This window comes from Ambystoma mexicanum, chromosome 3q (assembly GCF_040938575.1).
Source record: "Ambystoma mexicanum isolate Mex_15411 chromosome 3q, UKY_AmexF1_1, whole genome shotgun sequence".
NCBI lineage: Eukaryota > Metazoa > Chordata > Amphibia > Caudata > Ambystomatidae > Ambystoma > Ambystoma mexicanum.
Window position 1 is genome coordinate 157944528 of NC_090926.1, and position 18613 is coordinate 157963140.

The 18613-nt window shown below is 42.6% G+C and overlaps 1 protein-coding gene across 7 annotated transcripts in view; it reads right to left on the reverse strand.

The window, feature by feature from the left end:
• Window positions 1-7345: 7345 nt before the first annotated feature.
• The window catches only part of CSRNP2 (cysteine and serine rich nuclear protein 2), a 214644-nt gene continuing 203376 nt past the window's right edge, over window positions 7346-18613 (reverse strand). For all 7 annotated transcript variants that reach the window (XM_069653376.1, XM_069653379.1, XM_069653375.1 and 4 more), the window contains one exon: window positions 7346-17316. In XM_069653376.1, the coding sequence (XP_069509477.1) occupies window positions 16330-17316 (987 nt within the window). In that variant the 3' untranslated portion in view covers window positions 7346-16329. The remainder of the gene's footprint in view (window positions 17317-18613) is intronic.

Genomic DNA, 18613 nt, shown 5'->3' on the forward strand with positions numbered 1-18613 from the left:
TGAGGCTCTTTGACCGAAAGAATCGAAGTTTTTTTGTGAAAAAAGCGCGAAAAATAGCACTAACGCTCGAGAGCAATAGCACGAGGATCCCAACACATGAACGTGCGGTAAAAATCTGAAGATGGCTGCCAGAGGCGGTGCTTAGGTAGAGGGCAGTCATTGGCTGTGGTCAGTATGACGCAGAGACCAGTGATTGGTTATTACTACGAAAGACAGATCAGAAACGAAACTGATACTGGTTTTTTCTTTACCGAGGATTCCCAGCCTGACGACGGGGAATATTCATGAGCATGTGAATCCATGCCAGACCCCATGCTGGAGAAGTGTGTACTATCCTTGACATAAGTTTGTGTTTTTTGTATTAGGGGATTGAGAAAGTAATCGATATAAGTTCCTAGCGGTTGTAATATGCCTCCTGTGGCCGCCACTATTGGTCTCCCTGGCGGGTTTGTCAATCCTTTATGAATCTTTGGTAAAAGATAAAAGTGTGGGATGGTTGGACTGGATGTCTGTAGAAATGCTCTTGTTTTCTTTGTAATCATTTCCCCCTCTTCCGCCTTGTCTAAAAGGATTGACAAGTTATTGCTGATATCTTTGGTTGGATCCTGTTCGATTCTTAAATAGACTGTGTGGTCATCCAACTGTCTTTTGCATTCCTTTTCATAATCTTGTGTGTCCTGTATCACCAATGCTCCCCCCTTATCTGCTGGTTTTATGGTGATGCTATCATCAGAATATATATTGTGTATCATTGACATCTATCCTCTACTCAAATTCTTCTTTTGTGGTGTTCCATATTTGATTTTTTTCAGATCTGCGATTACCATTTTCTCGAATATGTCAATTGCAGGTACACTAATAGGTGGAATGAATGTGCTTTTTGGTTTAAACTCGATAAAATCTGCGGGATCTCGTTCTTTAGCTTTGTGCTCCATTTCTGCAAAGAACACTTAACTTCAGTTTTCGAGTTAGTTTGTGAAGTTCAACCTTCGTGTTGAATAAATTAGTACCAAAGGTTGGTACAAATTTTAGACCTTTTTGTAATACTGTCTCTTCCTGTTGGCTCAACATGCGTTGAGAATATCTTCAGGTATTAGAAGTCATTGTAAATACCGGCACGGCCACTAAGAAGGAGACAACAAAGAGAATCCTTTTGGATTGATAGACTGGAATCATTGTCACCTCGAGGAATGAACGATGAGTTCGATCTTAACTGTTTTCTATAATTGTATCTGTTTTTACAACACACTGAACTTACCTGTGTTTTAGACATGTCACTCTTGAGAATGTAAACACCTGGGAACAGAGTATCCACCCATTATTATAAACCACACACAAAAACATAATTTGACCCCTGACTACCTCATGTAACGCACAGCACTATATTTTATTTACTTCACCAATCAGAACAGAGGGCATCGCGGTTCTATTAGGATCATTTGTGCAATCCAGCGTGTTTATGCAATCGAGTTACCATACACCAGCATTAACACTGCTTTTAATTGCCCACTCTAGTATGGCTACTTCATGCACCCGCCATCCGCCATTTTGAGATTTACATCACCATGACATTACACATATACACGCAGACGCAAGCAGAGCCTTCTTGCTACCCGCAGTCGGAGGTTACTTCGCTCGAGCGAGCTACACACTCACAAGGTCAGCGCTCTGCTTTCACACAGACAGGCACATATTAGAAGCAACCACGAGTGATCGTGACAAAATGCAGCATACTATTTCATTTTGCAGCATTCTGAGAAGGAACGTTTGAACGGCATGTACTGAAGCCACCCGTTTCAGGTCAGTGATAACATGAAAATGTCCTGCCTTATCCCCCAGAATACTTGACCAGAAGACACTTAGTAATAGATCTAATGTAAACCTTGACGGAAGTGCAATTTGAATGTCGGATGATAATAGTCTTTTTTTTTTTAACTTTGTTTTTTTTATTGACAGTATACATACAAGGAAGGGTGCATTCGCAGTCCCATCCTGCCATATAATAAACAGACAACATTGTCGACCTTTTTTCTTTTTTTTTTTTTTTTAACTTATGATCCCATCCCCCACCCCCTCCCTCTCCACCCCCCCAACTTTTGCAAATAGTCTTTTAAAGAACGCATTAATGCAATGTTTACAAATCATTGACAATGTTCTCTTCTCTCTCTCTCTACATGTACGTGTTTGTCAATTGTGGGTACCCTGTTCTCCTGAATGCATATATATTTGATGTTTTTCAAAATATTCTAACAGAAAGATTTTTTTGTATGCTCGTGTACATTTAACCTGGCTCTGAGGAAGGAATGTTACCATTCCGAAATGCATTAGCCCTAGGTTATTTTTATTTTTCTTTGCCATTGTATCAGCACAAAACGAATTGGTGAAGTTTAACCATTAGTTAACTAAATGAGAAATCAAATTGAATTGCAATTTGCAGAATAAAAGCACTTTGAAGCAACTTTATCAAAGATGGCTTTACTGTCATTTATATTCTAAAAGCAAATGTTCTAACCCTATTGGGGGAATTTAGGTGTGCAGCCCACACCGAAGGCTAATAAGCCTAGGTCCTTTCTCTTTCAGGTTGCCTCATACATGTCATATCATGGTTTTAGGCCGCCTTTTGTTGGAGAAAATAATAACCTTGCACTTACCATTTCACTTAACTATGTGGCAGCCACAATGGAGCCTCCGCTGCGAACATAGTTACCCACCCGGGAGAGCCAAACAAGGAATGGGACATTGATGAAAAACCACTGTGGTAGACCGGCAAACCCACATATGGAAAAGAGGTAGAGCTTAAACCCCTTTTAAATGTTTTGATGATTGAAACACCTACTCGGGGAAAAGAGAAGTCAGAGGTTGGCACAAGGAACCAGCAGAGGATGGAAGGCAATGGTGGTGGAACATGGAAGGATGAAAGAGGGCATGAAACCAGAAGGTGGGGGTTTGTTCGGTTGAGTTCAAGGGAGGAGCAGGAGGATCAAAGACCAGACAGAGGAAGAACAGAGGAGTGTGCAAAGCATTTGTAAGGTGTGTGTGTGTGTGTGTAATGTGAGGTATTGGTTGGTGGGAGAGAGTGGTAATGGAGATTGAGTATGCATGAATGGTGTGCGAGTGAAGATATATCCATTTGTACCGAAGTACAGTGCAACTGACACCAAAAGGCAATCTGGCGATAAAAGACTGAGCAAGCACTATAGTAGACCTGAAAAATTAGAAGAGTACAGTTTTTAAGGCCCTTCTAAATTGCAGATGGACAGCCGTAGAGCAAAGCGCAATAGGCAGGGCATTCCACAGCTTGGCAGCCATCACAGAGAATGAGCCAAAACCTCAGCTGCAGATACTCCGGTCCTACCACATGAAAAGCCCTGGGCACAAGACAGATTTAAAATGCACACGTTTGCCCACTGGCAGCCAATGCAGAGCACTGAGAACCGGGGAGATGTGATCCCTGAAGGAGGAACCAGTAGCAAGCTGGGCAGCTGAATTCTGTAAAATTTGAAAATGATGTACCAAATAGTTAGGTTGCACAAGATACAGGGAGTTGCAATAATCAATCCGGCTGAGGACCAAGGCAGAAACCACCAGAGCACAAAGATGAAAAGGAATAAACTGCAATACCTTTCTAAGTATCTTCAGGGGAAAATTACTAGACTGAGCTGATCTGAGAAGACAGAGAGAGAGGCAGACAATTTTACACCAAGATTCTTAGCAACAGGGACAGTAGCAGGAAAAGAACCAAAAGATGAGGGACACAAAGACGGGGTCCAGGGAGATGTGACTGAGACAGAGCCAACATCCATGACCTCAGCCATATCCCCATTCAATTTAAGCCAATTGTCACTCATCCAGCTCCCCACAGTCTGCAGGCAGTCTCTCAGCCGACTGGCATGGCCAGATGGAGATGGTCCAGCCGAACTAAGATCGGTGTATCATCAGCATAAGAGTAGCATCTGGAGCCATGGGAGCTGATCAGAGCGACCAGGAGTTTGATGCAAATATTGAACAGGGTGGGAGAAAGAACAGAACCCTGAGGAACCCCACACACCAAGGCAGAAACAGCAGAAAGGAAGGGCTGCAGAGAACCGTTGCGAGTGATCAGAGTGAAACCATGAGAGAACAGAACCAGAGACCCTTGCAGTAAAAAAATGACTAATCAGGATGGAGTGGTCAACAGTATCAAAAGCAGCAGAGATCCAGCAGGATCAGTGCAGCCACCCCACCCTGATCAGAAATCATCAAATGATCTAGCACCGAGACCAGAACAGTCTCAGTGCCTCGCCCCAGTCTAAATCCCGACTGAAAGGTGTCAAAAAAAGATGCATCTTCACAGAATCGTCCAAGCAATGGGGCAACCAATGATTCCAACAGCTTCATAAAAAACGGGAGAAGCGATATTAAACGAAAAGTTGCGGTAACCAAAGGATTGAGAGAAGTTTTCTTAAGCAAAGGAATCACACTGGCACATTTAAGTGCGGAAGGAATAGTCCCAGAACATGAATGATTAACCGCAATTGTTACATTACAGATAATCAAAGGTAAAATCGCTTTCACTATTCTCAGGGGAATGGCATTAGTAGGTGAATCACAAAACTCTTGGGAAGGAAGAGTAGAATCGGCAGAAGAAACCTTAGCAGACAGAGAGCAAACAACTTTAAACAGCTCTTTAAGCTGATTAATGGAATTCTCAAATTGGGAAGCAAAAAACTTTTGTTTAGCCTGTTTAATGGCAAGATGATAGCTGGAAGTAATGTCACAAAAAACAGCCCCATCACCAGCAGAGTAAGAGGAGCACCCTTTTCGTTCGGCTTGCCTGTGTTTAAGACATTAAGATCATCATTAAACCAGGACTCCGAAGGCTGACCACGTACCCGAATATCAACAAGAGGGGCCAGTGAGTCTGCAACAGTAGTAAATATCTCAGAGAGAGAACAAAGATCCAGGCAAAGGACAGCCACACAGCACTCCTTAATATAGGCTGCGAGAAGAGAATGATCAACCACGCGCCAATTGGGCTTCCTCACTTTCTGATTACAGGAAATAGGAGGGCAGTCAGTAAAATCATACACAAAAGTAATAACAAAATGATCAGACCAGGTGATCCTATTGGCAGTAGAAACTACAACCGTATCATGCTTAGCAAAAACCAGATCCAGGCGATTGCCAAGGATGTGAGTGGGCTCAGTAACAAGTTGCACCAATGATAAGTCATCCATAGTCATAATGAACTTGGCAGCCGCACTGTTAAAAGGGTCATTACACCTATAGTTAAAATCACCAGCAACAATCAGATTAGTGTATTGAAGCTGAACCGAAGCTACAAGATCAGCCGACATTTCAATAAAAGTAGAGTCAGACCCCAGGGGGCAACAAACAACAAAACATGAAGGGTCCTAGAAGCAGAAAGAACCATACGCACCAAAAGTGGCTCAATCTTGCAGTGTTCTGACAAAGTAATCACAGTAGTTACAAAGCTGGTATTAAAAACTAAAGCAACGCCACCCCCGGGGTAACTAGATACCCGATCGGACTTCAAAACGTTATAACCGTCAGGAAGCATAGCCACCACTGCTGGCCTCGATGAATCAGAAAGCCACGTTTCAGTAACCAGCAGACAATCTGGTTTAAGGTCCAATAACAGGTCAAAGCAGCCCGCAGCGTGGGCCACCAGAAACCTAACGTTGCACAACAGACAGTTCAGCTGATAAGGATTGGATACTGGCCTTATAGCAGTGTCAGCTAAATTAGATGCAAAGCCAGGAGGCAAAAGAGTGCCAAGCGGGGCCAAGGCAATAAGCTGTTCCCGTCTGCCAGAGACAGAAGAGACTGATTCATCAGCACCAGATGAGGGGGAGGGGCCCATGCCCAGCAACCCCGCCGGGCCCCGGACGGGCCCAGACAGGCTTGCCGTAAGTGTGCCTTCAGCACGCATCAGGCATGCCCGCTGCACTGCCTCTGTGGGCGACACATAAATGTCGTCTCGGAGGGCCACGTGACTGCGTGATGCGCAGAAATCAAGAAAAGACTCTGTGGGGAGCCAGCGTAGGAAGAAACACTACGCAACTCAAGGAAACTTTGCCGTGATTAAAATAAATAAAAGCACCTGAAATGAAATTTGGGGAATGGGAGGCACACACAATAAAAGATGAAATGCAGTTTAAAAAAAGCAATATAGCGTAATAAAATAGCAGCTAGCTCAATCAGGTGGGAGAGTAGCGATTGAAAGAAGGATGATTGAGGGAGAAGGTGTGGTACTAGTTTGGTGGGAGGAGAGAGTAATAGTGAGGAGGTAGTAGTATTGTGGAGGAGGGAGCAGTAGTATGAAGGAGGGGAGTGTTGGTTTGGCGAGAGGAGGAGGAGAGAGTACTAAGGAGTAGGATCAAAGGTTGAAGGTAGGCAGTTCAGACAGGGACATCAGAGTGACAAAAGAGGGAGTGGGGGGGAGAGAGAGAGAGAGAAGACAGTGAGCGGAGTAGAAGGGAGGAGGGCTGGGAGAGCGAAAGCAAGGTTTAGGGAGTGGAACAGATGTGCATGTAAGCCTAAGACCAAGTGGGGCACGAGTGTCTGAAAAGCACCCCAAATCCATAGCCTAAGCCATCTTGGGGAATTTAGAATAGGGTCCATCTAGGTTGTTCCATGACTTGGATAAGGAATTCTCCGTATAGGCCATCATTGTTAGACAGATCTTAGATAGTAGAGGTTCCTGATCGCTAGTGAAACTACCGGGTTGAAGGATGCCTGGGTTAGGGAAGGAACGCCCATCTCCAGATGAAAAAAAGAGGGTTGGCTCTTAGAAAGTCCCTCGACTACAAAACAAAAACCCTTGATTGGTCTTCGGGAGTTGGTGTGTTCTTGAGGATATGTATGACATAATCTACTAACTTGGTGGTATGGCAAAGGAATGAATGTCAGGTTTAATCGGTTTTTGAATAGTCAATAAGAGCATTTTGAATGTGTAATTCTGATCATTAGTGATCCTTTTATGGAAAATCAAGAGAAAGCAAGCAAATCCACCAGGCACAGAAATCATTATTAGCTCCTTCTATGCTATTTAAAACTACAAAACAATCCTACCTAAAATTCAACCGATTAAATTTTGGCCTTTTAAATACCCATAGCGCGCATGTTTTAAAGCTAACTGCTAAAAAGAATTGAAATATAAAATGCCCTCACAAGAAAGGAAACTTTGGTGGACTTGCTAGTGTCACAGGACATGCTGAGCATGATGCCTAGCCTTTTGGTACATGGTGGCTCAGACAAAGTCCATCTTTAGGAGACCACACGACGAATGGTCAGGAATTTGCAGCAAGGACAGCCAAAGGTAAGACGCAAAGAAAATCAAAGATTATTTTCAAGTTTGAACATGTTTAGTTTTATTTTTACATTTAAATAGTCTCTTTAAATACAGCATTATCACAATTTCAATAACGTAAAAATGGCAACAACAAAAAAGCAAGCTTGGGTTTTCACATTAAAATATATCAGTAACTGCATACAGTTTTTAGAAGGCGCTCAGGCAAAGTTAGCCAATGTTCACCATTAATAAGGAGACAAGGTAATGAGGGTACAAGAAGGAAAGGGTGATGCATGAATAACCTCTCCTAAACTGTGCATCAGCAATGTAACAAAACAGCTTTTTTATACACCCGTCTCCCCCACCTCCCCAACATAAATCACCAGGAACCATGTAACTGTTTACATAAATAAAATATGGAAATACCCTGATTAACCGTTTTCTTTTCCCCTTCTAGAATGACCCACACCATTAAGCAATAAAAGAAAAAATATATCTTCTTGGATGAACAATTGCTGGAAGGAGAAAAAGTCGCCTTTCTGTAGGCACATCTCTGCACATCACTTGGCTACTCAGTCAACCCACAATGTATTTTCATCTCTTAGGGCACTTCATGAAGTAGTACACACTTTTGACCACTGGGTTTTGCATTGAAGGACATTAAAAGCCCAGCTATCAAGGAATAATGTGGCCATTGCTCTGCCATGATGTGGCAAGAGGTGTACTTTCTGGTCACCATTATCTCGATCAAGTACCAGAGACTAAGATGGTGTTTATAACATGGGAGGAGTGACTTTTTGCTGATTCTTAAAGGTGAAAAGCAGCACTTTGTAGCCATGTTAAAGCACTTGACAAAATAGTATAATTCAGTACGAAGTAAAGAAATAATGGAGAAAAAGCTTAGTGACATATGGTGCAGCAATGAGTAAATTTTGTGAATGTAATTTGAGTTATTCATGAAGTACATATATATCACTTATGATGAAAAGGGGGATTACAAATATTATGGGTATGTACAATTGGGATTTTTCATTCATACGCAAAGTAAAAATAATTCATCAATATTTGAACAATAAAAAATGTAAAACAAATGTTATATATAAGAAAAGAAAGCATGACATGTAAAAGAAAAGATACGCAGAAATAGAAAACAACCAATTCTTCACACTGTAATTCGCACTTGTATTGAGATATATTAGGACTTCACCATGGACATTCCGGTGGAAAGAAAACAACAGTTCTCACCCAACTACAGGCATTGTCCAACTCTGGGCCTCGAGGGCTGTAATCCCGACAGGTTTACAGGATATCCCTCTTTAAGGGGCAACACGCTGCTCTTGGAAGCAAGACCACAAAGAGCAACAGAGGTTTGAATCTCGGATCTGTGCTTAGAAATGGAACTCTGGCACGGAATTAGGCGCGTTATAAAAAACTATTAAAACAATTCTAAAATGAGGAAAAATGCCCATACATTTAGAATCATTGTATGCAAATTTATCTCATGAATATTAATGAGTGCTATCCTGGAACCCGGTATGGATCTGCCCCTCGAGGCCTGGAGTTGAACATTTAAATCCTATGCAGTGCAATCGCACTCAAGCAGAAGTGCCATGAAATGGAAAGGCATGGCTATGTTGCTTCCCCGGGATGGTTATGTGTGGAAAAAGGAGAACTTGGTGAAGAGTTGTTGTGGACATCCTGTTTATAAACTGAGGAAGTGAAGTGTAGCAATTTGTCAGTTAGAAAAGACTCATTGAAGTTACCATAAATAAATACATGTGTGTACAAAATTGCTGCAAGTAAATTATAAAGAGCCCTTGAAGCACTTAAGATCATACGAGGTTCCTTGTTACAAATGCCCATTACATTTATGAAGGAAATATTTTTGCCTTTTCAATATTTAGTGATGCTCTCATATAATTTGAGGCTTAGTTCTCTCAAAGATATTTCAAACAAAACAAAGCAATAGGAGGGGGAACCCCCTTTAGAAAATAAAGATTTAAAAATCCAACTTTTAAAAGATCCATTTCTGCTGTATTATACTGGTTTCCAATGTTGATCAGCTATTTATGGGCAGTTTATAGCTTGTTCTCTCTAGAAATTATTTTTAGACAAGTTAAGTGCAAATAATTATTTTAGACATCATATTTCAGCCCCTTTGCTTTAAGGACCTTACGAAGGTTTATATTTACATTTAAGTCAGTTTTGCGTATCATACCTTTTTTCCATATGACCTGTTGGAATTATTTACTTTGATTACAAACCGACAATATGAAAGATGTGTGTGCCACAAGAAAGGGAGCTTAATTATCAGGAGGCGACACAAAGAAAGGAACATTAAAGTGCCATTTGACCAGCTAAGTAACTATTGGGTGAAATGTTACTTCAAGGTACGGTACTAGATAAATTGAAAGCTAGTTTTAAACACAAGTGTCCAGATACAATCCTTTCAGAATCTGGTCCATCACAAATCTGTTTTGATTAAGAACCAGTGCACTAGAAAATAATTATTTCTTAGTTGGCCAAGATGTACTGAGGGCTACAGTACATGGCGAAAGCCTGCTTTGGGGGGTATGGAAAGAGTCTTTTAGCATCGTGGAAGATTGCAAGTGCAGGTTCATAAAAGAGAGTTTGGGGCTAGCTAGGAATGTTGCAACAGAAACTGAAGATACGAGGAATAGAAAGTACTTTGGGTTCTAAAACCTCAAAATCAAAATGTGAGCAACCAGACAAGTTTGGATGGCCTAGAGTCGGGCAGGACGCTGGGGGTGGATGGAAACAGACATTAAAAGTTATTGAGCAATGAAGATGTGAACACCAGAACATGGGTAAAGGGATATGTACAAAAATAAAATTAGCATAAAGACCACTGTTTCTTGCAAGACAGAGGATACGTTTCGTGGAAAAACGCATTGGGTAGATAAATGCTTTTAGGACATCGCTGTTAATGAGGTAAAGCACCTTGAACTACATTTTTAGCCACTCCTGCAGCACAATACCTGCAACAAGGAACGGATCTGAAATTGCAGTCACTCTTTTCCCTCAAGGTCCGGGCCAGTGGAAGCTGACAAAATACAGGTGATTGTGAAAATGGGGGTGGGGGGTAAACCTGTTGCACTGTATGGGAGCTTGTAAGGTCAGTGGATGGTCAACCAAGCACAGTGGCCAGGTGGATGCGGGAGCCAGAAGAAAGGATAGGAATAAGCATGTCAACTACATAGACTAGGGAGTACGTTTCTGTCTTTATTTGGAACCATACATGCATTTTCAATAGGCGAGGCCAGTCAGTCATCTATAACAATTAGCTTGGTACAGCCACAATAACATTATTTGCTTTCTTTAGAAATGTTCATGATTGTCTTGTAAAGAAACTGTATAGGATTTTGTATGGTGAGCAGATATGAGCAACCTGTACCGTAGCAATCCATCCAAGGACATTGTGGCCCAAGTATGCAGTCCTGCAGCCAATGGGTGGCCCAAGGAAGGAGAGGCATTTATAAGGTAAGGCCCAGGCACTGCAGCAGCAGACGGCTACACTGCCTAGGGGCACTTATGGCTTCATTCACAATCCACAGTTCAAAACCCAGTGAAGGGATCCCCGATGGATGCGAGTAGAGCCCCAATTGATTGGGATTACCAATTATTGCAGAAAGCCAACAAACGTTTAGCATTGTATGAACAAAATAGCAGCTCACCAAAATGGGAACAGTGCAAATAGGGAACATGTTCATGTTCACGCATTCATGTAAAAGCTACCAAAACGAAATTGGGATTACCAATTATTGCAGAAAGCCAACAAACGTTTAGCATTGTATGAACAAAATAGCAACAAACGTTTAGCATTGTATGAACAAAATAGCAGCTCACCAAAATGTAATTATAATGTACATCCACAAAGGACAACTAGCTTTCCCTCTATAATCAGTCAGGTGCGGATAACTGCCTTGGAAATGGTTGCCATTTTTATGAAAGTCTGAAGAAAATAATGGATGGAGTTAATTGTCAGAGCAAGAGGCATTCCGTAGCCGTCGAGGCTTTCCACGCGAGCCAACAGAGTACTGGCCATTTCTGTAGTAAACGGTAAAGCACATGCATTGCCTTCTTAAGCCAGGACACCCTTTCTACAACTCTAGCTTTGAAATCTCTATGGAGCAGAAGCAATTAAGAGACATAGATGAGAAGTGAAGAAAATATCTAACACTAATCCCTTCTAATTTATTGTCCACCCTTATCAAACGCAGAACAATGTTGTGTGCAGGACCAAATAAATGGAGCCAAGAGCCGCCCTCCCGCCTCCACCTAATAGTTATGTAAAACCGGCAGGGCTTGTATCCATACAAACATGGCAGGAAACAAACTAAATGAAAAGGGATTAAGTCATTGCTCAAGTCATTTGCCTACAGCAAAGCATATTAATACAGTAAGAGCCTGGTCAGCCAATCTAAAAGATACATCACATTGAGGCAAGCACAGTCACCAACTTCTTTTAAAGTTAGATTTGGGTGGTGCCTTTTGGCTACCAAGTGTTTCCAAGCATTATATAGGATACAACAGGCTACTGATTCAAACATCCATTGGACTGAAAGGCTCCCGTACAAAGACTAGCTGTCATTTCGAGAACTGCAGGGAGCATTTTTTGGCAATACCTTTTAAAACCCTCAACCACTGGCAGTACTGCAGTGGTGACTTGAAGCCAACATTGAGAAGAGGGTGGTTGGTTACAAAAACCAGGAGGAACAGTATCCAATAATGTTAGCAAATAGAAAACAGAGAATGACTTTTTTACGAAACCGTAACGAAAAAACACAGCATTTTAAATTAAAATGTATATGGGGTGGGGTGAAGGGGTAGAAAGGGGTGGGGAGGAGGGAAACAGGGGACTTTGTGGGGGGATCCGACAATTAAAAAAAAATGTAAAAAAAATCGAATTCATGAAAAATAATTTGGTAAAAAAAAAAAATCACTTTCAAATTTGATTTTTTAACATCACATAGATCCAGGAGGCACCATAAATTGGATGGACAAAAAGGAGTGTCTCGAAGTGGGGAACTGTTTGTATTCAAATAAATCACTGAACAGCCTGCTTTACACCAGGCGTATAAGCTTACCGCTCAAGTATTCCAGTAGCACTTTGGATAAAACGTTGCTAGCAAGAAATGGCTTTGGTTTATACGCATGGCAGCGTGAAAAGGCATTTGCATGTGCTTCCTCCCAATCTCGTGCCTGGTTGCGAGTCTAGGTGGGGACGAAAAGAGCCTTTGTAAACATGGTCAGTTCCAAAAACAGTTATTTTACGAGGTAGTTTCTGAGACTGTGGGGGAGGCTGTCAAATGACATCAGAATGTGGCCACGGGAGATGCATCCTGGGAACATACCCCATCTTAAAGCAGCAGTGCTGATTGGCTCCAGTATTGCTTGGCCAAACAATGCCTCAACTAGGGATCAGTACTGCATATCAAATTGTGTAATGCATCACGAATAGATTACATAGGGATCTGAATTATTGAACAGACGCAAATGGTCACTTTCCCAATAACTCACGCTGGGTAGCACGATTGGTATTAAGGAAAGACTGAATTGTAACCGATTTGACTGCTGATAAATGAGCGAAGGAAAGTGGTTATGACAAAATTGATTGTATTTGATCACATTTCCAATAAATTACTCCAGTGATGTGTTGCAAAATTGACTGTAATCAATCAATACATTTCGTCAAGGTAATATCGACATTACAGAATTAAGATCCAATCTATACATAGAGAGAATACCACAGAATTACCTTGTGACCGTGATATCTTTGCAGCCTGGAGCGCAGAAGAAAATGAATTCAGACTTAGCAGCCAAGCAGGGGAGAGATCCTGACAATTATCCTGTGGATACATAGATTATACAGTGCTAGAAAGCGGTCAAAAGATTTAGCAGCAGAATCGGTTCTTCTGAGTGGGTGAGGAGGCAGGTGGTAGAAAGCAAAATCCCATCTTGGTAAATTCCCCTGAATGGCACTCCCATGATTATTCCCCTTTCCATGCTTCAGTCTCTTCCAGAGGTTCACCCGGCCGACGGTTGGAGCACACAGCAAATTACAACACCTGTGTTTGTATATAAATGCCATGGGCAAATGGGCCTAACAAATTCAGGTCTAGGTCCTAAAGGCAGTGAAGGGGTTAATACGGAAGCAACGTTTAACACCTTCTTAGCGCATTCCCAATGTATTCCAGTGACAGCGGAAAAAGAGCACAGAAAGGCAAAGAATTCTGAGCCACTGGGGAATGTGTTGTAATTTCTTCCAAAGCGTCTCTTGGTTGTGAAAATGCAACACTTATTCCATGCTGTGTCCAGTTGTGACTCAAGGACATACTGGTATCATCTGCTAAAATCCATTAAAAAAAAGACCTCACCCGTTAAATATGTTCACTCAAACACACTGCTCACAGTTGATGCTGGTAATAGTTCTGTAAGGATTCATATCTTTCTTTCTACCCACAACAACGTGCCTAGGGCGTGGACACCAGAGGCTGCTGCACAATGCAAACAACTATACCACTACAGAAGAGGAGGGGAGAAAACAGCAAGTAGAGTAAGGAAGGTTACTCTCACAATCACAGAGCTATCGAAGGTGCTAAAGCACTGGGCTATCACTGTTTATAGGTTTTGTTTGGGAAATTCCAGAAAATACTTGGAACAGGCCTAGAACCCCAATGAAATTAACCAAATGTTCTTCGTGCACCATATAGGCGGCGAAATGATAAATGAGGCCAAGTCCCAAACAGAAGAAAGCCTTCCATTCTGGGTCATAAGGCCCCATATAATGAGACCGGGGTCTGGCTCTGGTTCTCACATTGCACACCACCCAAACGGTCTTCACAAGTAAGCGATGGGGCTTTGTTAAACTTGGAAATCAACAATGGCACTATGAACCCCCTTTTCTTTAGTGCCTAGATATCAAAGAATCCAACGGCTTCCAATTCTTTATGAAACAATGAATGATGAGAACTTCATCAAAGAGAGTGGGGGGTTGGGGGCTGGCAGAAAGGATGTGGTATACTTTAGGGGGAAAGAGTATTTGAAGAGTTGACAACCAATATTTAGACTCTGGGCAGAAGTTTAATATTTTATCATTTCCAGGTTCACACCACATATGGCCTTAAATGTGTCCCTGCTCTCTGTGTACCCCAATATGGCAGTGATAATTAAGGTGAGCATAGACCCTGGAACTGCAGATCGTAACCACAGTATGCCGTTCTGCTGCTTTATAATAATACAATTGCATCTCCAATAAATATTCGCTCCACACTTAATTTCTGGCTACTTCAGTTCAAATCGCTCTGCTTCGAAAACACCCACTGTTGAGCTGTCTCCAGTCCAACACGTCCTGTTCAGTGCTACCTAGGAACACAATCTTTGGTTAAAAATATGCTCAATGTTGTGTTTCAAGAAGCCAAGCGAGCAAGTGTTGGAATAGAAGAATCTGAAGGTGCGATTGGAATCTACCAGTTATCAAGATCTTTGTTTCTCTATACCACTGTCTTCTCCCAGTTCTCACCCCTCCCTTTTAAGGAAACCAAATGTGGATCCAGAGTTCACTAGGGATCTAAAAGAATCCTTTTGGTTGAAATGTGAGCCGGAATGCAGCTATTAAGAAGCTATATTCTAGTCTTTCAAGAATTCCTCTCGTGAATTTCAATTTGGGTTCCAGCAGTCTTCCCAGGTTTGTTTGGATGTATTGACTGCTTTCAACATTCAGAACTACAATGGGCTTGGTTATAAATTGCTTGCCGTAGGGTATAAAAGCAGGCAGAGAAGGGATTGCTTTTTTCGGTATGCAATCGGATAAGCTGGCAGAATAACACCCAGCTATTATTTCCATCTGTAATAGGGATTCTCCGAATGCGACACCCTCCAGACTCGACCTGTAGGAATTGCTTGGCATCAGGGTGATGGTCAGGGTTGTAGGAAGACAGATTCCAACTTTACTTCAAGGACACTTCTTGCCATATTGCAAATCTAGACAGGTCACCACTTGCACAAACAGACTGGAAACGAATCACCTGGATGTTTCTTGAATCTTCAAACCATCACTCGTCCAGTAAGGACATTCCCCTTCTTGTGTACAAAACACAGAAAAGGGACTTTGAGTCATACCCATAACTAACATTACTAGGGGTGTCATCTATGCCGAATTACTGCTTCTTACATGTGAGTGTGTCCGCATGATCACTGTACAGGTTGTGTGTAATACAAAACCCAGTCCCAAAATGGTCTAAGCTTGGATCCTCTTTTCTAACCCCTATGGGTTTCCTCGCAGACCTAGGTAATTTCTCTACATTTAGTCGGCTCCATGTGGTATATGAACTTTGGGGGTTGGTGCTAGATTAACTTAGTCCTCCTTGGCATCAGATATTTGTATAATTTGACGATTGTTTTACACATGCATTCTTTACCATATCACTTTTCATAATACCTCTTACTATCAGAGATTTGCGCCCTCAAGACAGTAAGGGATAGATGTTTGATGCAAGCTATGAATACATTTAAAAAACAAACAGAATATGTGATTAAAAAAGCCACAACTAAACAACCCATTTTCACTGAGCAGTGACTAAGGCTTGTGGCATTTGTGGGACATTGTAAGTAAAAATCCCATTCTGGTTTTGCCACGGTCAACTTGATTCCTTTGGTAGGTTTGCCCAGCCAGCTGCCAAATTAACCACCAGTCCTTTTTCCCCATCCCTCCCGCAAGGTTTATTTTTCACATTGCACGGATACGCCTCGAACTTCATCGTACCTTCCACGGATTCAGTGCAGCAGCTTTGGGATCACTGGCAAACACTTGTATAGCGCTCACCAATGATAATTTAAGTCTTTTGTGAGGCAGATTAAACAAAATAGGTAAATACAAATAAATTAAAAAAGAATAAAAGCAGCAGCTTTCCTCTTCATTTTAAAACATCACTAAATAATGATAACAAATAAATAGGGACTCTGGTGACGCGGCATGTAATGTGCAAGGTGCCTGCCAAGAATGAAAAGTTACATCACACAGCTAGGGCATTCCCTCCATGCATGGCCTCCACTTGGGGCTTTGAGATTTCTGAAAGGTGGCAGGTGGTCTCCCGCCGCAGCTCTGGAACACTCCGCTCCCTTGCTGGGCCTCCGGTGCTTTCCCCGTCTCCAATGTGAATGGGCAACTGCATATTCCGAAGGGAGCAGAGCGAGTCAGGATCTGTGCCCGCCACCAGTGGAGACCTACAGCCTTCAGAAAAGACACATTCTGCACCTAAGCAGCACTGGCCAGACTCTTGTTGGTGGACGGTTGCTGGTTCTTCTTGGGTGTTGCCCAGGACAGGGAAAATGTTGAAATCTTTTTCTTTTAAGTAACTGGATGGGTTTTCAGCAGTTTCAGAAACTTCCTGTCCCCTCACGCTTAGAACAGAGTTTTGACCTATCTGATAGTAAACCACAGGAGTGTTGCTTATGAAAGTTTGGTCTCCGACAGAGGGGGTCGCCCGATCAGAGCTGCCTGTGAAGCACAGGACAGACGACCCGAGTGGCAACTTGGCATCGAGGAGGACAGGTGAACTAGCTAAGCTGTCAATAACTCCACCAGGTCCAGCCAGGGGTTCCTCTAGGAGGCAGACACCAAGACTTTCCACGCTGGAGTCCAGGCTGAGGCTAGAGGTGCTGGAGTCTTCATCTTCTTCCTCCTTCAGCCTCGCCATCTCCTCTGCGCTCTGCAGGTGGCGGACGGCGGTCTCATTTTCCAGGTGGCAGTTCTCAGCAATAAACTCTTGAAAGTCTTGAGTCTCAGGGGGCAGCGTACAGGAAGAGTCACAGGTGAATCCCTGCGGGGAGACCTCCTCTTGGGAGGGCAGCCGGGTCGGTGGGCGTTTGTTCTCCAACTCCAGTTTCATTATGGTGTGTAGGTAATGAGTACGGACCCGGATGGGGTTGAATTCGATGCGGCCTGCCAGGTTACTACACCCATCCCTGGAGCAGCCGCAAGGGAATGACATGCGGTCCACCTGGAAAAGAAGAGAGACGATAAGTGCACATTCTGAACAGTCTTGCTTCATATTAGATATTCAAAACATCTTGCATGCAGGTGTGGAAGTGAGGAACTAATGAAGGATGAGTGGAAGGTGATTAGGCACAATCACTGACTCATTAGGGCTGGCATATTAATCAGGTGTTTGTTACCTGCAGTTTGCTAGATTCAGAACTGCTGTGGTCAATAATGACAACCTGGTCGAATGTTGCAGGGAATTTGTACCAAGTACGATGGCATCATGTAACCACGCAGTGGCATGAGATTGGAGGAGGGGCAAGACATAGCAGTTGCAGATGTCAGAGGGAGCAGAGGCTGGAGTGCAAAGGGTCAGTGAGGGAACAGTGAATCAGAGCCCTTGAAATCGAATTAATGATTAATGAAAGGCCACATGGGAGTGGTGGCACAGGGGAAAGCAGTTAAACAGCCAGATACTGAGGGTACATTGAGAACGAAGAGGTACGAATGAAGGAAAAGAGGCAGAATGAATTGAGGGGGCAAGAAGGGGAGGTTTGCGAATGGAGGAACAGTGGCAAAAGAAATAAATCCAAGAAAGCAGATGAAAATTAACAAGGCATCGAGAAAGTCTCAGAAAGTCAGATGAAGCCAAAAAAGTGACATTAGAATAGCTCCCCAAAACGTGGATTGTCTTCCCACACATGCAACTACAGTGCTATAAGAAGTTTCAAAGACCACCCACCCACCCCGACATAACTGTCACACCCGAGGTTAGGTCATGAATACTTGTAAATATGTGCACTGTATGTGGACCCAGGTAGGAGAGAGTGATTGCATTGATTTGCATTGAGATGCCTTACACAAACATAACCTACATACAGGGTGTAATAGTGCCACAGTTGACACATCATGGTCCTTTAACGTTACATGACATCGAATATGGGAAAATATTGTCCTGTGTATGTTGTCACCTCATGCATGGAAGTTCACCGTCCAAGCATATTGGAGGACTCGCCTCTAGTTTGGAGACATTTCCTGGCCACTGGCATGTAAAAAACTTTTACAGGACAATAGGGTGGGTTTTTTTCTCATCAGGATTTCCAGAGACCCCAACGACCTACTTTTGGGACCATCTGAAATTTGGCCATTTTGATTTTCTCTAGACACCTATCCCTTACAACCCTCAGCTCCCATTTCCAAATATAAATAAAGCCCATCATACTACAAATGGCACTAACTCACACAATCGCTTGAAGTGGAAGCCAACTGACATCCACGCTATAGTTAAGAGTGGGTCTTGTGGAAGTGTTGATCTG